Raw genomic sequence first — 22206 nt, 5'->3', positions numbered from 1 at the left:
GGTACTATCTAATTGGAAAACAAACAAAATAAAAAATTGGGTGAAAAAAGAAAGGTACTATCTAACATATTACTATTTTAATTGCCTTTGACTGTAGGCAGTTTCTCTCCCCTTAAATGTGATCCTGTGATTTCTGTGCTTTTTCCCTTTAACAGGCCAATGGGGAAGGTTCATCTGAGGTTTCTTATGATTCCACATGGTAACTCCCGTGTCCTTAAAATCAATTCAATGTAGCAGGTCAAGAGAGAAACAGTGCTAGAAGACAGGAGATACTCTGCAATGAAGGATGAAGACAAGAGGAAAGAAGTGGGGTGAAGAGACAGAGGCAGAGAGAAAGACAAAGTCAGAGAAGAGGAGAGTGAGGAGGGAGAGATAGACATAGAAAGAAAGTAGAGACAAATTCAGAGAGAGAGAAGAGAGACAGAGATATAGAAACAGAAAAGAGGCAGAGACATAGAGAGAGAGAGAAGAGAGACAGAAACAAAGGGGACATATAAATTCAGAGAGAGAGAGAAATAGAAAGGAGGCAGGGAGAAAAAGAAGAGGAGAGAGACAGATATAGAAACAGAAAGGCAGTCAGAAAGAGGAAGACAAAAATTCAGAGACAGAGAGGAGAGAGAGAAGAAAAGAGAATGAGAAAAATAGGAGACAAAGAAAAAGAGAGAGGAGGACACAGACATAGAAATAGAAAGGAGGCAGAGACAAAGTCAGAGAGAGAGAGAGAGAGAGAGAGAGACTCAAAGGGAAAATGAGACCCTTGGAGGGCAGGTACTATTTTTGCCTTTGTTGTTGTTTCTATAGGGCCTAACCCATTGCCTGGCATACAGATGTTGCTTAATAAGTATTTGTTGCTTGATTTTGGGAAAGAAGTGCTTTGAGAGCAGGGACTGTTTCATCTCTGTCTCTTTGGCTCCACATAGCAGGTGGCAATTCCTTAAACATATGTGTGTTGTAAACCTCTTCCATCCTTCCCTCCTCTCCTTTCATACAACATTCCAAGACGTCATTGGTCCTTTTCAAATGAAGGACAGAAAAATGGCCTAGCCTAGTGCCTGGTAAACAGGAGGTATTTAATAAAAGCGTGTTGGGGCGGCTAGGTGGCGCAGTGGATAGAGCACCAGCCCCGGAGTCAGGAGTACCTGAGTACAAATCTAAACTCGGACATTTTAATTACCTGGCTGTGTGGCCTTGGGCAAGTCACTTAACCCCATTGCCTTGAAAAAACCTTAAAAAATCATAATAATAATAACAATAAAAGCTTGGTGATTGCAGTGAGGTATGGGAAGCTAGCATTTTCCCAGAAAGTGATTTGTTCAACTATAAAGTTTGTACCAGAGGAGATAGCAGTGTCTTATTTAGGTCAAAGGGCCCTCTGTGGGCTGACTGGTGATTGGTGGGGTCCCAAAGGTAGAAGGAGTATGGACCTGAGAAAAGAAGGGAAAGGAGGGGGAGCCTGAAAAGTTGAAGAGAGAGTAGAGAGAGAGACAGAGAGAAAAAGAAAGACAGAAACAGAGAGAGATGGACAGAGCAAAACAGAGAAAGATAGAGTTGAATGGTTGGGATTGTGGGGCTGGGGAAATGGATGTCCCACTCCTGGGCTGGGATCTGAGACCTAAGAAGTAGAGCCCAGTGTGATTTTATCATTCAGGCTGAAGTGGCCTCCCTACTGGGGCCAAACTCCAGAAATTATGAGACTGGGTTCTAAAGGAAGAGGGAATACCACCAAACCCTAGAATCTCTCTAATCCTCTTTCTCTCCTTCCATCCTGCTTCTTCCTTTCACCAGTGCTTATTAACATACCTAAATATTCCCCAGCCTTAAAAAGCAAACCAAAATAAAAACCAATGATCTTTTAATTGCCAAAGTAAATGACCTCTTCTCAATTCTCATCCTCCTTGATCCCTCAGTAGTCTTGCTTCTCCTCTCCTCCTGGTTTCTCTCTCCTTTATGAAATTTTTCTTGTTTTTAACATTCAGTTTTAGGGTTTTTTCTCAAATACATGAAAAACCAAAATTTCTAGCATTCATTAAAAAATGTTTGAGTTCCAGATTCTCTCTCTCACTTCCCTCCCCATGTTGGGAAAGCAAGTAATTTGAAACAGGTTATACATGAATAGTCATGCAAAACATTTCCATATTAGCCAAGCAAAAGAAAAATAAGAATAATAAAGACGTTTTTAAAAATGTACTTCAGTGTCCATTCAGACTCTATCATTTCTTGCTCTGGAGATGGACAGCATCTTTCATCATAAGTCCTTTGGAATTGTCTTGGATCATCAAATTAGATAAATCATTTACAGTTGATTAGTGTACAATATTGCTGTTAATGTACAGTGTTCTCCTTTTCTTCACTTCACTTTGCGTCAGTTCATGTAGTCTTCCCAGGTTTTTCTGAAATCTGCCTCTTTCTTACAACACAATAGTATTCCATTATAATCATGTACCACAACATGTTCAGCTGTTCCCCAGTTAATGGGCATCTTCTCAATTTCTAAGTCTTTGCCACCATAAAAAGAGCTGCTAGACACATTTTCATGCATGTAGGACATTTTCCTTTTGTTTTTTATCTCTTTGGGATACAGACCTGATAGTTGAATTGCCAGATCAAAGGGAATGTATAATTTTGTAACCCTTGAGAATGGTTGGATTGGTTCACAACCTTCTAGGTTTTTCCAGTATTGATCTCTTCTGGTTCTCCCACCTATCTGACTTCTCTTTCTCCTTTGAGGATTTATCATCCCCATTTGGGACACTACTGTAATTCCCCAAGGCTCTGTTCTAGTCTCTCTTCTCTTTCCTCTCTACCCTTGAGCTGACTTTACTCCAATGGTTTTTTCACCATCTCTATAGAGATGATTCCCAGATCTATACATTCAGCCCTGGGTCTGTCCTGAACTCCAGTGTGCTATCCCCAACTGCCTGTAGGATAATATATCCAAAGCAGAATTCATTAACTTTCCCCTTAAACCCACCCAGCTTCCAAACTTTCCATTACTGTTGAAAGCACCACTATCTCTTCAAATCACAGGTTGGAAGTCATTATCTTTGAGGGCAAATACTGTTTTTTTTTAATTTTTGTTGTCGTATCTTCATCACTTAATACAGTGTCTGGCACATTGTATCTGTATAATTGATACATATTAACCATTCATTGATTGATGAGGAAACTCTAGGCAAAAAATAGATTTTTCTCCTATCCCCCTCCCAACCCCAAATCTATATTTTCATCTTTCTATCTCCCCATTTGCCTGGTTTTTGATTGTCATCACTATGCCTGGTCTCTTGGAAACACCCTTCCTCACTCCCCCAGTTATGTTGGATTGGGTGTAGATAACAGTAGTTCTTGGTCAAGGTTTAGGGAAAAGCCAGTGGAGCTAGACAAACCAGGAAGGGATAAGTCAGGAAAGATAATATCACAAACCAGGAGCAGATAGAAGGTACCTTACAGAGTCACTCCTAGAACCAAGGTCCTTTACTCCTATCCCCAGCAGGTTCTTTCTGACAATAAACTGGATGACCAAAGGTATCTTGGTCACATGGGTTAAGAACCATCATCAGAATCAGAAAGATCTGGGTTCCAGTCCTGCCCCTGATCACATACTGGCTTTAGAAAATCATTTAACTTCTCAGTCTGTCTAAGATTGTGAGAAAGAGGGTTGCCTCTGGAAGAAAAGGACTCCCTGCTTGACTTTGAGAAAAACATTTAACCCCTCTCTTTCTCAGTTTCTCCCATCTGTAAAATTAGAGAACAGTGCTCTTTGCTTCCTTCATTTTTTTTAGGTTTTTGCAAGGCAAATGGGGTTAAATGGCTTGCCCGAGGCCACACGGCTAGGTAATTATTAAGTGTCTGAGACCGGATTTGAACCCAGGTATTCCTGACTCCACTATGCCACCTAGCTGCCCCATCTTTGCATCCTTCATAAGTATCCTCTACCACAATCCTTTGCTCCTAATTTATGGAACAGTTATTGATCAGTAATGGTAGAGGTAATTTCCTCAGTGTCAGTCCCCCACACCAGTGAAATCCTTAGGTGGCACATATGGAGGAGTGCTTAGCAGTGGTCATCTCCTGTGAAGGAGAAAAATGACTCTTGGTGAGATCCCAGCTCTAGCTCCATCCCAGCCTAAAAGGCTTGAGATCCAGTGAATCATAAAATGATTTAGGTCCAGAGAGGTCATAACTCCAACCAGGGTCACACTGCTAATAGATGACAAAAATGGTATTGGAATTCAGGTCTTCCTTACTTCCAAGTCTGTCTGACTTCATGTCAGAGCTAGATCTTTCTTAATGAAGGTCCTGGTTTTGGCACAGTGGAAGGTAGTGGGTGGGCAGTGAGGTTTTGTTTGGAAGTTGAGGCAGTACTTTGGAGATCCATTGTGGGGGGGCAGGGAGGTGGCATTGCACTCATATGTGAATGATGTGTGATATTTGGCAAAACCTAACTTTTCTGAGGGAGGGAAGGTCTAAAGTTTCTTGGAGTGTGCGGCTGACCAAGCCAGACCCATAAACCCTGAATGGCTTCAAAAACAATTTCCCCTAATTTGGCAGAAACATTTGGAAAATCTGCTACATTTGCCACATGGCCTTCTTGGGCTGGAACTGGAAGGAGGGGAAGGAGAAAGAGAAGTATCAGGGCAGGGAGAGGGGTGGAGGTAGAGCCAGAAAAGTGGGATGGGGAAGGACTGGGAGGGCTTGGGGGCAGTGGATGGATGAGGGCAGAGCCAGAGGAGATGGGAGGGAGAGCTGATTGCAGCCTAATTAGGCAGGGACTTTCAAGGACAGAAGAGGGGTTCTTAAAGTCCAGTGCCTTCCCCACCTCCTCCTGAGGCCCAGAGATTTCAGGGGCCCAAGGCCAGGGTTTCCTCGAGGTCTCTGGATGCTGTTTTGAAATCACATTTGATTTCTGCTCAGGAAAATAGTTTAGAAACAAATCTCTCTCTCTTGTCAACTCCATTGTGACCCATGTTTTCCTGGGCCATGGCCTGGACTGGGAGGATCTTCTAGGTTGGAATGAGGTTTGAAAAAGAGGATGGAGGAGGCAGAGATTCTGCCCTAGAAAGCTTCTAGGAAGATGGGGAAAGTGGGAACTTCCCAAGAAGCTTTGGGCCTTATGAGAGGTCCCATCCCTGTCCTCTAGGGGTTTCCCTTCATGGGGAAGATACAGCCCAAGCCCATGTTGGATGACTGATATCTATGCTTCTTTTCTGGAGGATGCCTCAGGTCAAGCCCCCATGGATAAAAGAAGCAACCCTCCCCACCCCACCCCCAGAAGGCACCCACCTTCCAACTCCTGAAGCAGCTACCTCTTTCTCCAGAAATGTGAATTGTGCCCTCCCCACCTAGGCCCTTCTCCCATCAGAGGAGATTCTTGGCCTCCTCTGCCTGGGACCACACATGGGAGGGGCTCCCCTAGCTGAGGAGGGAAAGAGAGCTCAAGCTGACTCCGGGGAACAGACTTCAAAGTGGACCTTTTTGTCTGGAACCCGAGCCCAATGGCCTCAAAGCATATGGCTCACACACCAGGCTTTCAGGCCTCATGAACCATGGAGGGGGGGTCCCCATAGCACTAATAACTACCTCATGTGCTGGCTGCTTAGCTCGGCTAGTTGGAAGTCCTGGGACCCAGGACCCCAGGTCCCAGGTTCAAATCAGTTAGCTGTGCCCCAGCCCTCAGCCAAAGTGGGTCAGATGAGAGAAGATGGGGGGCTGGGCCCCACTCAGCTCCTGATCATTTAAGGCATTTCAATACAAGGATGGTGGGGCTCATGCAAAGCTTCTGAAAGGAAGGGCTGACTTTAGTCTTTTCTTCTTTAAAAATAAACACAGCAATGAGCTGTATCATCAGGAATTTCGAGACCACAAGGAGATTTGTTTCTCATTCCAAACTAGTAAAAGAACTCTGGACCAGGAAATCTAAGGGGACCTAAGTTCAAATCCCATTGCTAACAGTTATGAGATAAGGGAACTCTAGGCAAATCACTTTCTCTAGATTTCGGTTTCCCCATCTGTAAAAGGAGGGATTGCACCAGGTAATTTCTGAGGGCCCTTCCAAGTCTAAGACCTATGATGAGTCTCATTCAGTTCAATTGAACAAGTTATCTCCTAACCTTCCATTTTGGCTGTGAGAGGCACCGTGGCAGGCTCTGAGGATGCTCACCAGAAGCCCTTTTGTCTTGTTTCATAAGAGGGACCACATGGAGGCAATGGAGCTACTAGCATTAGGATCTGGGGTCACTCTCTGGGCCCCCAATGAAGAAGTTGGCCTTGCTCATCTAAAGTCCATTCTGGCTCTTGGATTCCATGAAACTGGTTTGATTCCCGGCATGGGGGGCCCACATCACCACTTGCGCTGCTGGTCGTTGTAGGGGGGCAGTCTTGGGAGCTGGGGATGGGACAATCAGCCTTCTAGATTGAGAGCTGTAGGGACATCTAGTGCAGCACCCATGTTTTACAGGTGAGGGACTGAAGTCAGAGAGATGAAGCAATGACTAAGTTCGCACAGTAACTGTCAGGTAGGGATTGAACCCATTCCAGGCATCAAAGCAGGATTTGAACCTAGAGCGTCCTGATTCCAGAGCCAAAATTCTACCCCCGGTTCCCATGAGATGGTCTGGGTCACCTGATCCAAACCCCTCACTTTACACAAGAGCCCATAGTCAAACTAGAGGTTTTTCCCTCCTAACAGTAAGGGGGGGGGGGGGGGGAGAAGCCTCATCCCAGAAGAAAGGAGCCGGCCCGCGCGAGTGGTATAGACCCACAAATGTCCCACTGGCGACTGAAGAGGCCTTGGTGGGGGGAGGGGAGAAAGACGCCTGGCTCCTTGAGGATGCTGTTGTCTGGCCGGCTGGCCAGGGAGAAGAAATACAACTTGGCAGCCGAGGCCCTGGCCGCCCCCCATGCCCAGGGCAGCTCATCCAGGTGCTTCTTTCCACCTGAGTTTGCTGAGTCATTCTTCATCTCTCTCTGGCCGGGTAGGCTGGGGGAGTTTTGCTTCCTGTTGATGGGGAAGGGAAGGATTGAATCAGGAACGTCACCAAAGACCGGAGTTGGAAGGAACTTTGAAAGTCATCTACCCTGTCACTTTAGAAAGGGGGAATGAGAGACCCAGCAAGGAGGAAAGGGCCTGCAATTTGCCCTCTAGAGCCTCTTCCCCCAAGTCCTCCTGCTTCCCAGCAGCCCAGTCTGTGTTTGTGTCCTGGAACATAGTCGATAGGACCCTGGACTTAGAATCAGAAAGATTTGGTTCTGAATCCTGCCTTAGAGAACTTATCTGTATGGCCTTAGTGGCCACTGAGGGCCTTTCTAGCGCAAGACCCCAAGGGCCTCTAGGAGGACTCTGAGCTCCAAGACTCTCCAGGAAGACTGGGGAGATGCATGGATCACCAGGAGGATTCTGAGAGATCTATGGGCTTCTAAGAGGCATAGGAGATCCATAAACCTCCAGGAGAACCAGGAGATCCAAGGACCTTTAGAAGGACTAGATCCATGAATCTCTAGGAAGACTCATGCGCTCCAAATTCTCTTAAGACTATGAAATGAGGGATTGGAAGAAAGTTTTGTAGATCCTCCCAGCTCTGATACTCCATGGGGCTGGGATTCTTGGTTTCCTCACCCCTCCTTGAGCAAATACCCCCTTATTCTGTATCAGTTCCCCTTAGGAAGCATGGGTTACTCTTCTCATTTTAAATTGCAGAATAAGCTGAGGGATGTCTGGGGGCCTTGCTCTCAGGGAGCATCCAGTCCTGGGGTCCCAGGCTCCCTACCACCCTTTCTCCTCCCATAGCCCTGCCGCCTCTGCGGGTGATCTTTTATTCTCCTGTCCTAAATTCCCAGATAAGTCAAAGTTTGTTTCTCAGGGTCTCTGAAGAAATGCCTCTGCCACTACGGGGGGAAGTGAGGGGCTGAAGGTGGGATTTTTCTCTTTGTTGATCATGATCCCAGCAGCCTTGGCTCCCTGTCCCCGCCCAAAGCCAGACCCAGTTCTTCACCCTCCAGCCCCTTTGGTCTTCCTCTTGTGGAGAGCAGATTACCAATCAGAGTCCTGTGAAGACAGTTTTATTTCAGAATCCTTCCCATTGATCAGCCTACAGCTGTGCTTGGTTAGAGAGGGAGGGGGTGGGAGAGATTAGTTTTGCAGCTGGAATTGGGGGAAGGCTCTGATTCTCTAGCCAGACGTCTGTAAAGGGAGAAAAAACCTTGGATGGATGAGTGGGGTCCCTGGGAGAGCTGCCTTTGTTAGCCCCCTAGGCCTGGTGGTAAAAGAGAGACAGACAGAGAGAGAGAGAGAGAGAGCAAGAAGAGGAAGGGAGGATAGTAGAAGGCTTGGGATAGAGGAGGGGGACAGAAAAGAAAAGGGGGCAAGAGAGGAAGGATCTGGATGGAGCATGGGATCTGTATGCCCAAGGTGGCTGTGAGTTGCATGGGAAGGGGCTTTGTTTTGCCTGAAGAGATTCCTCCAAAGTTCTGAATGTGTCACATATCTCTGAAACAACCCTCATGGGGGTAGGAAAAGAGAACTGGCCACTGAAGGAAATGTGGGATAGAGTCTGGGCCTACAGTTTCATTGGTGCAAGAAATTCTGATGCAGGTTGGCATCTTCTCAGAGCAAAGTAGGCTATTCTGAACACCGAGCACTGGGTGGGGGAGTGACTAGCCCAGGGTCACACATCCAGTAGGGAGCAGACTGAGACTTGAACCCAGGGTTCCCTGACTTGTCCATTCCCAAGCTGGCCCTCCTCTACCTGCCCCACCCCTTCCTGTCACCACTATCAGTCTTATCTGATCGGGCAGATGGTCTGACCTTGGGGCCCCTCATTTGTGAAATTATCATTCCCAACTTTTCAATAGGTTTTCATGCAGAGAACTGGATTTTTTAAAAGCAGGACACACGTGTGAGTATGTATCCATGTATAAAAGACAGAAAACCATGGGAGAGAGGAGATGGGGTTCATGTTTGATTATGTATCTGAGTGCCCAAGTTAGAACCAGTCCTGCCAGAATGTGTAGACTTTTTTTTTTGCAAGGCAAATGGGATTAAGTGGCTTGCCCAAGGCCACACGGCTAGGTAATTAGTATCTGAGGCTGGATTTGAATTCAGGTACTCCTGACTCCAGGGCCGGTGCTCTATCCACTGTGCCAGCTAGCTGCCCCCAGTCCTGCCAGAATGGATGTGAGTGTGTGTGTGTGTGTGTGTGTGTGTGTGTGTGTGTGTGTGTGTGTGTGTGCATGTGTGTGTGCGTGTATGTGTGTGTAGTTACCTCCAGGTTTGAGTCTAAAGATGCTCTGACTCAGGCCCATCACGTCCCACATGTCCCCAGGCAGGTTTCTGGTTCTTGGGGCAGGGCTGGGCCTGGGATAAGCAAACCTTCAAATACAAAGTCTTTCCCAGACTGCCTCAGACCAGCCTGTCCAGGCTTATCCTGTGACGAGGTCTATGGTCCAGCCAAACCAGCCTGATGGCTCAGGCAGGGATGTTCCGTCTTTGGATGGAGTCTTGACCTCCTTGGCCAGGTAGGCTGGAGGGAGTTTTGCTTCCTGTGGTTGGGGAGGGGAGGGCTTGAATCAGGCCTGGAATGCACTCCCTCTTAACTCTTTTGCCACCTTCAGAGCTCCTCCCCCATGGGGCCTCTGGCTAGTGCCTCCCCCACCTCAAATTTCCTTGCCTTTCTTTTGGTGATTTCCATGGTTACTTGGTGTTTCCTCTGATGAAGGTAAGCTCCCTGAGGGCAGGGTCGGTTCATTTTTATGTTTGAGTCTTCGGCATCTAGCCCAGTGAGGTGCTCCATCAGTGCTTCTATTGGACGCCCATCCTGACCAGCTGATTTCCTCCTGTCAAACATCATCCACTCACCCCCCCCCAATAAAACGAGCCCCTTCCTTTTCACAATCTGCTACTAACTGCTAATCTTGGCCAAGTGGCTGCTCAGGCCGCTCCTGGGCCAAGGAAGGTTCTTGGACCTCAGGGTTGGCAAGGCCTTCCAGCCACTCGGGGTTTCTGTGGATCCCTCTTGCTTCCCTCCCCCCACCAGGAAGGAGCAGCAGGGGCTCTAGCTGGACCCCCAAGGGGTCATCTGCTCCAAGGCTCTGCCCACTTCTCATTTCAGGTGAGAGGCTTCCATTGGTCAAGGACCACACTAAAGTGGAATATATAAGAGAAGGGCCAAAGAGGCTCAAATCCCCTCACCAAGCCACACAGAGCCCAGCGAAGCCCCTCACTAAGCCGACTGAGCACAATGGCTCCTGTGTTTGTCACAGAAAGGCCTTCACAACCTTCCTCATCGTCTCCTACTCCCTCTATCCATCTTCAGCCGAGGCACACTGGCCTTGTTCTCCAAACTCCGTGTGGTCTACCATCTCCTTGCCTTTATCCAGGCTGGACCCCCATGACTGTTGGGGCTCCTCTTCAAGAATGAAGGACAAACAACAACCCTTCCATGAATGTGATGAATTTCCTCTTTACCTCCTCCTCCTCCTCTCACCCCCCACCACCATCACTACCACCACTACCACCTCTACTGCTACCACCGCCGCCACCATGCCACCATGCGCACCACTGCCGTTCCCACTGCTACTACCGCCATCACTGGTAGCACCCCCAGCATCACCACCGCCATCATGAGCACTAGGGCGCTAAGACCACCGCTACTATTGACAAGAATAGCACTTACATAGAGCTTTCTGGTAGAAAAAGTACTTTGCAAATAGTACCTTTATTCATCCTCAAAGCAAACCTGGGAGATAGGTGTCATTTTTAACCCCCATTCTTCAAAGGTGGAAACTGAGGCTGAGGAAGATTAAGTGACTTGCCCAGGGTCACCCTGCCAGTAAGGAGCAGGACTTGTATTCAGGTCTGTGGGGCCAGCACTCCTTCTACTGTGTCCCCTGACGGGACATTCCCTGTATTTCTTTAAAATCCAGTTTCAGTGCTACCTCTGACTGAGGCAAAAAAGAGCAGAAAGGAACAGTCAGATAGAAAGGAGGAAAACTAAGAGGGAGCATGAGCGTGGAGTCCCAGAGAATCCTGTTCACCTGGAGAGCTTGGCCCAGTGTCCGCAGCCACAGCCGGGTCAGGGAGGACTCAGCCTGAGAAAAGGCCTTTGAGCCTAGCCCCAGAGAGCCTGGCTGGTACCCACAAGGCTTAGGAACCAGATGACAAGGGGGCCAAGAAGTGAGGGGTGGGGACTGAGAAGCAGGAGTCTGAGAGAGGGAGCAGAGATGATGCCCAGGTGGCCTGGGCGGCCCACCCCTTCTCCCCAGAGTGAGTTGGGTCGGAGAGGGGCTAGGACAATCCTAAAAAAGGTGGGTGGTCCTGCATTGTTCTAGAGCTTCCCAAGCTCCAGAACCCCCCACACACACCGAAAAGAGCAGCTGTTCCTTCCTCCTGATGACTCACCCAGCAGGGACATGTGGTGGGGCGACGGAGGGGCAGGGCCAAGAACTTATTTTGGGATCCAGGTGACAAAAAAGGAAGAGATGAGGAGGTCAGGAGGGATTCTGAGAGATCTGGGAAGAGAGGGGCAGCAGTCCCACAAGGACTCTAGAGAGAGACCCTCCCGGGTCATTCTGCGGCCTGGTGCCTCTCTCCTTCCTGGCCAGATGTTGATTGTATCCCTTGGGGTATGTGGAACCAAGAAACCCTTCCTTCTACCCCCAACACCCCCCACACACATAGATAGGGAGACAGTCCCTCATGGTGAAGAACCGAGCTTCTCAGGGAAGCTCCCATTTTAGAGAAGAGGGAAGTGACTTACTCAGTCCCCCCCAGCTGATGGTGGACCCGGGGCTCCCAGCTCCCAATCTGGGACACCTTTTTGTATCTTAGATCTTAGTCTGCTAGCTGTAAGGCTGTGCTATGATGGGGTCTTGGCTATCCCCAGAATATATCCTGAGGTCATCCATTCCCTATTCAGATGGGTCCAAACCCATCTCTACTGTCAGATGCCTTGTCCTTGTCTGTAGATGTCTCTCCTCTGCTCTAAACCCTTTGGATGTCTCCAATTGCCTCTTCAACAAAATTTAGATTCTTGGCGTTGAGCATTTGGTCCACTACAATTTATCTCTGGGTTCCCTTTCCATCCTTATCTCTAATCATGATGGACTCTTGTTCCCATCTCCCTGAGAAACACACACACACACACACACACACAGCCCACAGAGTCCTCTAACCAAGTTGTGGAACACTGGCTAAAGGAAACTATCAGGAATCATAGGATTGGGGTTCAAAACCTGCCTCTTCCATTTACTACTTTTAATAACCTTGGGTAACTCATTGCCATTAACCATTCTGGGCCTCAGTTTCCATCTTAATAAAATAATTTACCTAGATGACCTTTGAGGTCCTTTTAGCCCTATAGTTAGGATCCTAAAATCCCTTCACCTCTATGGACCTCGGTTCCCCCCTTTATGAAATAAAAGAATTTGCCTAGATGACCTTTAAGGTCTTCTTAGCCCTATAGGTGGGATCCTGAGTCTCTTCACCTCTATGGGCCTCAGTTTCTCCTCTGAAAAACAAGGCCTCTGAGTCCTTTCCAGTAACTAGGATCCAGTGAACTATTCGCTGTCCTCAGGACACACATCCTGAATTCTTTGCCCCATCCATCCCTTTGCTCTTGCCACTGGTACGCCCTTTCGCCCATCTCCACACCTGTCGGTGTCCCCCAGCCTTGAAGGCTAGAGAAGCCTCAGAGAAGCCGAGCCTTTCACTTCCACCAGAAGTAACCTTTGTCTTCTCTGATCTCTTAGCACTTTGTACTCTTCTTAGCCTGGCTCGTGTGTCTCTGCCTGGCTTATCTCCCCCTCCTAGAGAAGCAGCTGGGGCCGGAGGAAGGCTGGGAATGGGTATCTGGCTTTTTGCTGATCCAGTTCCTGAGAAATAGGATTTTATAAATGTTTGGTGAATGAATGATTGTATGTTGGGGTCCTCAATGCAGTGACCTCCAAAAACAGCTTCTCAGATATGGAGGCCCAAGTAAACTCACTCTTTCCTACCTGCACTTGGTAGGGTCCAAATCCACCTTCTTAACTGGCTATACAACTTTTTAAAAATTTTTTTGTTTTGTTTACCATTATTTATTTTTATTTATTTACTATTATTTTTTACCATTAACAGTAATTCTTTTAACATCTTGAGTTCCAAATTCTCTCCCTTCCTCAACCATCCCTTGAGAAGCAAGCAATATGATATGAATTATACATGTGAGGGGGGGTGGTTAGGTGGTGCAGCAGAAAGAGCACTGACCCTGGAGTCAGAAGGACCTGAGTTCAAATCCTGCCTCAGGCACTTAATAATGACCTAACTGTGTGGCCTTGGGCAAGCCACTTAACCCCATTGCCCTGCAAAAAAGTTATATATGTGAGATCATGTAAAGTATATTTCCATATTTAGCTGTATGACAAGCTGCTTAGCCTCAGTTTCTTTTCCTGTAAAATGGGAATCATGACAATTCCTACTCGTGGGATTGCTTTAAGGACCAAAATGAGGTCATAGCTATAAAGCATTTTGCTTTGCAAATTGTCAGTTATTATTACAGATCATCAAGTGGGCATGATCAATCATCCAGCCACCTCCTGGCAGTGGCCTTAAACTGTTAAAACAGAAAATTTCGCAGACCTTTAGGATACCCTGCTGTGCAAAGGAGATACAAGGTCATTTAACGGGGGACGAGCTGGCGCTGCCCTTATCTTTATGGCTAGAATATCATGTCCCTTTCCGCTCGAGCAGCCTCAGGGGGGCAGGTCCTTTTCTGGAAGGGGTGAGGGTAGGGATGGGCAGCAGATGATTCTAGAGCCTCCTGTCTAGTTAACAAAGGCCAGGAAGTGGACGCTGAAGCTTCCGGAAGCCTCGGCTTCCCATGACCTTGATGGCTCTCGGCCAGACCCCTGGGGAGATGGAAGCCTGGGCGGTGAAGAAGGGTCACCCTCCTGGGCTGCTTCTGGGAATCACGAAGACTTAAAATTCCAGAGGTCCCGGAAAAGGCTTTGTGTGAAGAGTCACAATAACAACTGAAGAATCATTAGTGATTCCACTGGACACTAAGATTTACAAACGCCTCGTGTGAAGCATCCCATTGGAGCTTCATAACGCTCATTAAGGCAGGCGATATCTCATTTTACAGATAAGGAAACCGAGGCAAGTAGCATTTAAGTGGTTTGATATAGTGAATCAGGTTCAGAAGTGAGATTTTTCACCTGATCTAGTCTCCAAGCGCAGCATTCAGATTGCATCTCAGACAGCCTCAAAGAGCCCCAAAGTCACCCCCAAATCAAAAGGGGTCTTAAAACCCCACATCATTTTATAGAGAAGGAAGCCGAGGCCCAGAGAGGGTGGCTGGTTTGCCAAAGATCACACAGCCTCGGCCCAAAAGGCACATCTTTCTGGAGAGGCACCAATGTTCATAGCCAGTTGCTACAAGAGCTGGCCTGGGAGCTGGAGGCAGCTCTGAGGCGGGAGGGCTGAGAGCTTGGCAGGGGTGGGGTGGGGATGGGGTCAGAGAAGGCGTCTTAGGGCCTCTTGCGCTGCCCACCCGGGGCCTGGAGGATTGGGGTGGAGGTCTGCCGCCTGCCCAGGGGATAGACAAGATGGGGCTGAACTGCCCTCTGGTGGAGAAACCAATTATAGCAGCTGCACCCACTAAGGTGCCAGCCAAGCAGCAAGCGGCCCACTCCCCAACGCCCCTGCCTCTCCGTAGGATGCCCTGGACTTAGGTCTTCACAGCGGCAACCCCGACCCCAACCCAAGGGGCCGGGATTAGTGCTGGTCTCTCCAGTGGATTCGCAGTGATGACCTATCCCTTCTTCGGACCTCCCAGCACTTTTCCTAGCTCTGAACAGACTCCCTAGGAGAAAGCATGGTCCCTGCCCTTATGGAACTGAAAGGTATATGGCCTGTGCCTCAAGTTCAGATTGTTCACACAATAGTGAGAAATAAAGGCCCGGGGTGACCAAGCTTGGCCCCAGAGAAGAATCCTCTCCCTTCCTTTCTTTGGACAAGCAGGGATTATGGAAGTGGAACATTACCAGACCAGGGGAATGGGCCTGGGCTGGTTTGGCTGTTTTTCCTCCTGTTTTCTTTCTTTTTTGACTTTTCTTACAAGGAATGGCTTGCTTGGGAGGGCAGTCGGGAAGGATATAGTCAGTAATGAAGATGCGAGACTTTGGGCAAGTCACTTAACTTTATTGCCTTGCCAAATGAAAAAGATTTTTTTAAAAAATGAAGGTGCAAAAAAAATTGTATTAGACAGCAAAGTGCTATGGGAGATTTGAGGAGATCAGGGAACCACGTCAGCCCACTGAGAGCGCAGGGAGGAGGCCTGTCAGTAGAGGCCACATTTTTAAGCTTCCATACTCACAGCCTAACAGATGGGGTCATGAGCCACTGGGGTTGGAAACCTTCATCCCTTGGAGGCCTGTGCCTAGGAAGGAGCGGTCTCTCCATCCCCACCCAGCAGAGACTTGTCTTCAGGGAACAGATCCAGTCTATCTTGAGACCGGCCAAGATGCCTTCCCAGCGTGGAGAGCATCCACCAGGGTTTCTCTTTTGCCTACAGAAGCCTTCCTGTGGGCCAGCTAGGTGGTGCAATGGTTAGAGCACCAGCCCTGGAGTCAGGAGGTCCTGAGTTCAAATCTGACCCTAGCTGGGGTCACTTGGACAAATCACTTAGCTCCATTGTCTGTCAAAAAAAAGGGAAAAAAGAGATAAAATACAGAAGCCTTCCTGAGCCTCGCCCACTCTGAGCGATATTAAGATAGCCAAGGCCTTTAGTGGAGGATTGTCGTATACAATAAATAGTTGAAAATGATAAAAATTTTAAAAATAATAACAAAAACTTTTTGAGTGGGAGTGCAGTTCAGACTTATGATTTCACTGGCATTAGGAGCTTCCAGTATGGAAACTCCCTCCATCACTGCATCTGAAACCACCTGGGAGTCTCAGATTTGGAGGACTGAGGGTGGAGGTCTGCTGCCCATCCAGGGATAGACCACGATGTGGCTGAAGTGCCCTCTGGTGGAGAAACAAATTATAGCAGCGCACCCACTAAGATGCCAGCCAAGCAGCAAGCGGCCCACTCCCCAACACCCCTGCCTCTCAGGGTAGGGGAGGAGAGCAAGGCCGCAGAGCATTGTCCGTTGCCTTTATTAACCTTCCGTCTCTCCTTGTCTACACACAGACTGAAAGGGGTCTTGGTGGGGCCGCCCTCCGACAACACGGTGGACCTGTCAGGCATCTCGCTGACATCCCGAGACCTGGAACGGCTGATGGCCTACCTGCAGCGTTGCGGGGACCAGGTGGGCAGCCTGGAACTGGGCTTCACCGACCTCACCGACGACATGGTCCTCCGACTGCTTCCGGCCATCAGCACTCTGCCCCACCTCACCACCCTGGCCCTCAACGGCAACCGCTTAACGAAGGCCGTGCTCCATGACCTCACTAACATCCTCAAAGACCCCAGCAAGTTTCCGTGTGTCACATGGATTGACTTGGGCAATAACGTGGACATATTCTCTCTGCCCCAACCCTTCCTCCTTAGCCTCCGGAAGCGCTCTCCCAAGCAGGGCAACCTGCCCACCATCTTGGAGTTGGGTGAAGGGCCTGTAGAGGAGGAGGAGGAGGAGGAGGAGGAGGAGGAGGAATGTGAGGACAGTCTGCCCAGCGAGGCAGATTCTGCAAAGAGCCTTTCGGGGACCGAGAAGGAGTCTGCTCCCCCAAAAGCTAAGCAGACATGACATGGAGGGAGAGGATGGGGTTACTTTTATGGAAACCTTGGTCCAGAGGGTTGTTGCCTGGGCAGCTTCTGACCAGTGACTTCACCAGGAAGCTTCCTCTTTGGACAGCAATCAGCCTTACCTAGTCTCATGGGAGGGTGGAGGGGGCTAGGCAGAAGCAGCCCTGGGGGGGGGGGGGGGTGACCTCTCAGGGCCTATCCTATTTCCACACATCCTGGCCTTGCCCCTTTCTAGACTGAGGTACCTACAGCAGGTCCCCCGGACTGGGTGGGTCCGACCAAGCGGAGAGCGTCCCATCCCCAGCAGAGGGGCAGAGGAGGTAGCCGATCCATTCCTCGGGTTGCTGCCTCTGACCACCTCCCAGGCTCTCCCCCTCCCATCCCTCTCTCCCGTGTTGTATGTCCGTGATGTTAGCCACCTCCTAGAAGCCTTCCCTACTCTCCTCCAGGCCCCAGGCCTGTCTTCTGTCTCTGCCCATGCAGCCATGGGAGATGGATCTTAGAGATCTTCTGGTCCAACCCCCTTCTTTTACAGCAGGAGAAACTGAGGCCCAGAGTGGGAGAATGATCTGTCTGTGATCCCCTCGGTAGGAGGAGCAGCTTAGGAGAGAGGTGCCCAATGACCCTGAAGAGACCAGCAGTCTTGGGTTCAAGAAATCCATTCTTTCTAGAGAAGGCCCTGGAATGTGGGGGAGAAGGGCTCCTCTAGGGACTGACCCTTCAGAGCAAAAGCAGGAGGTGGGTGCCAGGCCCCCCAAAAAGAGGAAAAGAAAAGGAAGGCGGATCCACCTAGGGATCTCCCCTTCATCCAGTTTACTCACGGCCCCTTGTCCCAGGGACCAAGCCCCAAGCCTGAATTCACCTCCATCCCTGGATTCAGAATGCCCCTCCCTGCTCTGGAACCCACCTGGCTGCTCTAGAACCACTGCCCTTACCAGGCCAGAGCCCCAGCTCTAGACCCCCAGTGTGGTCAGAGGAGCGGCAGCCCGGTCCCACACGGGTCCCCGCCGGGGGACGGGGGGTGAGCCCTGGCCCATTACCGTCTCAGTGTCTTCACCCCAGCCACAGGTACGGCCTGGTGACTTGGGGGCTTTTTTAAGGTTGTCTTTTGTACAGTTTCCCAGTATCCAGAGTCAGTTCCTGTCCAGGCTCCCCCCCATCCCCCGGCCCCCCAAGTCTGTCTGGAGCCTGTCTTTGTCCTGTCACTCCCTTGTCTCCTCCCCAGGCCTGACTAGACTCCAAAGCCACCACCCCATTCCCCCCTTGTTAGAAATAAAGGCTCCGGCCAGAGTCCAGACCTGCCTGCCTCCCCGGCCGGCGGGAGGGTGGGCAGTCTAGTGGTTCCCGGGGGCTGGGGGGTGCATCTGCCCCATGGGAGGGGCTTTGGGGGCACAGGCCGGCCCGGAGCTCCCCGCTCCTGCCCACAAGCGCCACCCCAGCCCGGGGTGCCCGGGTGGGGGGAGCTGCAGGAGAGGGCACCCGCGCCCACTCAGCGAGCATCTTCCCCGGTGATTCCTCCAAGCCCCCTTTTCCCTTCCCCCCCCATGGAGTCCGACCTTCCCAGCCCCCCACAGCGGGCCCGCCAGGCCAGGCAGACGGACTGCAGGACAGGGGAAGGGAAGGCAGGACAGCCCCGAAGTAGCGGGACAGCTTCGCCTGGGAGGCGGGGGGCGGCCGCCCCTGTTGCTGAACCAGTTCTCCGCCAGGCCCTGCCCGTCTCTAGGCACCTGGTCCTTTGGAAAGAGCTGGGTCAGAGGATGCGGGCTCAGATTTACCACCCGTGTAACCTTGGCCCGAGCCGCATCATTTCCCCGGACCTCAGTTTCCACCGACAGAACGTGAGCGGTTGGGCCAGAGCCGGCCCAGGCCATAGGTTCGGGCCCCAGGGGCTCCCGCGGCCGTCCCCCGGCCCCCGGCGCTGGGCCTCGGCCTCGGGTCCCAGCGTGGGGAGGGACAAGGCTGAGATGAAGCGAGGCCAGCCAGATGGGGAGGACGAAGGCGACGAGTGAGCTCACGCAACCTTTGGAGGTTCCTAGGGATTGTTGGGAAGAAAGGAAAGAAGCGAGATCCATCCCTGCTCTCAGCTTGGTCCTAATAGGAAGGACCGCCAGGAGCCGTGGCCGGTGAAGGCCTAGGGGGTGGTTGGGGAGCGCACTGGCCAAGGAGAGCGATGGCCTTGGGCTGGCAGCTCCTCACGCTCGTGCCCAGATACTGAGGGCAGGGCAGAAGGGGCGCAGGTGAGCAGGGAAGGAGTCCGGAGGCAGAATCCTCTCGGGGACCCCAGATCCCTCCCGGGATTCAAGGGTGACCATTCGGAGCCTTTTTCTCAAAGACCGTCCCTTCTGGGATGTCAGCGGGTGTCTGGCCGGGAGGTGAGGGGCACAAGCTGACAGGGAAGGGGCTCGGGAAGGGCGGAAAGCCAGGGATTGGTGCTGCCCCCCCCAAAATCAATCTGCTTCAGTCAATAAACTGATCAAGTGTTCACCGCGCTAAGCATTTTTACCTTTTTAAAACCCAGTTCCTACCCTCAAGGAGCTTCCATTCTAATGGAGAACAGTACAAAATGGATGCGTGTGTGCATATATGCCCATGTATGACCTATGGGCAGCTAGGTGGCACAGTGGGTAGAAAACTGGGCTTGGAATCAGACTCAGACACTAGCTGAGTGACCCTGGGCAAGTCACTTCACCCGCTTGCCTCAGTTTCCTCATTTGTCAAATGAGCTGGAAAGGGAAAGGCCAAACTGCTCCAGTATTTTTGCCAAGAAAATGGAGGCTCAGACCCGCCTGAAACAACACAGCCTGCAGGATGATCTATACAGAGGAGCTAAAAGTCAGTAGCTGCAGCCCCTGCAAAAGTCCTGCGGGAGGTGGATCTGCGCACCTCTGCCCGGGGGAGCTCACAGCTTCATGGGAAGATAGCGGGTCCATTGATGGAGCTTTATAAAATAAACATTCGATCAGCTTATGGCCATTTAGTGGAGTGGGAGGGAGACAACAGCCACCGGGGCATCAGTCCAGTAGGAAGGAGGCAGGTGCCCAGCCAGAGGCAGGGGCAGGCACACGCTGCCCTCCATCAAGGGGTCGGTGGTCCCTTAGAGCTAGCCTACTTCCCCGCTGCCTTCCCTCCTTAGACTGGGCTCAGCTGCCCTAAGAGCTGCCTCCCAGAGCCTGGGTATCCCATAGTGGGGGGCAGGGAGGGAGGAAGACCAGAGACCCCCAGCCAGCTGGGAACCAGGCTGGGAGTTTGTTTATGCTTCTGGCTTCCTCCTCTCCAGACTGATGAGCAGGGAGATAAGCAGAAGGCATCTGGCGGGGATGCCACACACCGCCCTGCTCCATCTCCCCCTGCCCGGAAGCCTGGCTCATGGGCACGGCCAAGCCAACCTGGAGCTGCCAGGCACCAGCTTGCTGGTTCTGCAGACTCGCCCGGTGATAATTCAGTTTCCTCCCAATTGCTCTGGAGGAGGGGGCTGAAGCATTTAGGGGACTGCCTGGGCCCTTGGGGAGAAGCCGCAGGAGGGAAGTCTCCCACCCCGTCCGCGGGAGCTGATGGCTGGGTCATTTTACTCCTCCCTTCGCTGGATGAGCAGGGGAAAGTTGGGGCCAGTCCCTGGGGGTTGTGGATGGACCAAGAACATTGTCTCACACACACATATGCACCCTCACACACACCCCACACCACACACATCCCATACCAAAGCAGTCTCCCCAGGGTACGGCATCTGTGCATCACACAGGTCCGACCTCAGGCCAGCCTTACACTTTGGAGGTGTCCCATTTCTCCCCTCCCTGGCTTGGCCAGGTACCATTTGGTACCCACTGCTGCTCCTAGACCAGCCTCCAGGGCAAAGGGCAGTTTGTCCATTTGCGATAGCTGATAGCCGACAGTTATGTGAATCACCTCATTTGATCCCCAGTGTACTAGATTGGTGCTATTAACTCCATATGACAGATGAGGAAACTGAGAACGAGGTGACTTGCACATTCAGGAAGTGTGTGAGGTGTGACCCCTCATCCCAGGCCTTGCCACCTTTCTGCCTGGCCATTCACTTTGAGTTGCTGGCAGTCTGTGACTAGTGAATGATAAGAGTGCCGTGGCAAATCCATCCTGGGACACCAGGTGGAATCTCCTCAAGATGCCTCAGCTGTTACAGTTGGTCACCCTTTGCAGTGCCCCTCCGGCACAGGGGCAGACCTCTGGCTGCTCAAGTCCTTCCTCAGCCCCTTTTCTTCTAATGACAGGGTTGTAACTCCAGAGGCCACCCAGGGTGATGCCACCCAAGGGAAATGAGGAAGGAGCCAGGAAGCTGAGATCCATACCCAGTTGGTTCACCTCAGAATCCAGGGGTTGATGAATGCACTCTGCCACCAGGAGTCTTTTTTCAAGCTCCTCCCTTCACCCAGTCTACTGCCTCTTTGCCCATCTCAATGCAGCTGTGGTGTCCGCCCTTGGCTTCTCCCACTTGTGACTTTAGGCAAGGTTATCTCTTGGGCCATTGGCATCCACATTGAGGTTGGACTGGATGGCCTGAGGTCCCTGCCAGCTCTCTAGGTTCTCCCACCTATCCCTGCACCCAAGATAACCTTCCCATGCCCACAATGCATGTTCCCTCCCTCACCTATCACCTTCTCTGGTCCTCCCAGCTCAGTGAATCTCTCCCATTTTTCTAGGGCCTTTCCCATGACAACCCTATTTCAGGAAGTAAAATGCTGCCCAAAACTCACTGCCACCAACAAAATAAAATTAAGGGGCTTAGTTGTAAGGACCAATGATCCTAAAGGTATGATTCTAGGCAATGACTTCCCTAGCACAGCTCCCAAGTCTCTATTGAAGCAGGCAATGAGTGTTAAGGCCATATATGTATATTTACACGTGTGACAGATCCTCACATCTGGGGGGTGCCAATACCCTAGGAGGGAACACACTAGATTTCCTTAAGATGGATGACTGTGGAGGAGCCTCAAAATCCTAGGCCCAGTTTGTAAAACTCTGGCCAGGGTCTGCAGCCCTCTGGCTCCCTCCTCAGCCTGGCCTCTTTGTGACAGTAGCCACTAGTCCTTGGGCCCTCCAGGGTCCACTACCCCATAAGCCCAGGTGACTGGGTCAGTGAGATGAGGTCACAGCCAAATTCAATCCAGGGCTTGGGCCCAGTCTGAAATGAAGGTGTGCAGGGTTAGGATTAATTTGGAAATTCCCTGTAGAGGGTGTGGAGGTTGGGGGGGGGGGAGGAGAAACCTCATTCATCACACATCTGTCCTCCATCTTCCTGATGGACTCCCAGCTGCCCCTTGTAGAAGCCACCATACCAACCTGGGCCAGACATCTGCTGGGTTGCTAGGCCTGGTCAGGTGAGCCTGAATGCAAAACACTTCCTACTCAAACTGGATCCCTAACAAATGTCCTCCTCCCCAGCAGGATGAAGGAGCTGGCATCTTGCTGTAGGTGTCCTGCACCTGAAAGGAGGCCCCCCCACTTAAATGGA

At 50.8% G+C, this 22206-nt stretch overlaps 1 protein-coding gene and 1 pseudogene across 1 annotated transcript in view; one reads left to right on the top strand and one right to left on the bottom strand.

The window, feature by feature from the left end:
* Positions 1 to 19203, top strand: part of LRRC75A (leucine rich repeat containing 75A) — a 122690-nt gene extending 103487 nt beyond the window's left edge. Inside the window, exon 4 of the mRNA XM_074189286.1 lies at positions 16167 to 19203. Coding sequence (XP_074045387.1) covers positions 16167 to 16722 — 556 coding nt within the window. The 3' untranslated portion in view covers positions 16723 to 19203. The remainder of the gene's footprint in view (positions 1 to 16166) is intronic.
* LOC141490355 (U6atac minor spliceosomal RNA) lies at positions 891 to 994 on the bottom strand (annotated as a pseudogene).
* Positions 19204 to 22206: the final 3003 nt, after the last annotated feature.

This window comes from Macrotis lagotis, chromosome 5 (genome assembly GCF_037893015.1).
Source record: "Macrotis lagotis isolate mMagLag1 chromosome 5, bilby.v1.9.chrom.fasta, whole genome shotgun sequence".
NCBI lineage: Eukaryota > Metazoa > Chordata > Mammalia > Peramelemorphia > Peramelidae > Macrotis > Macrotis lagotis.
This window is presented reverse-complemented; position numbering and strand designations above follow the sequence as displayed.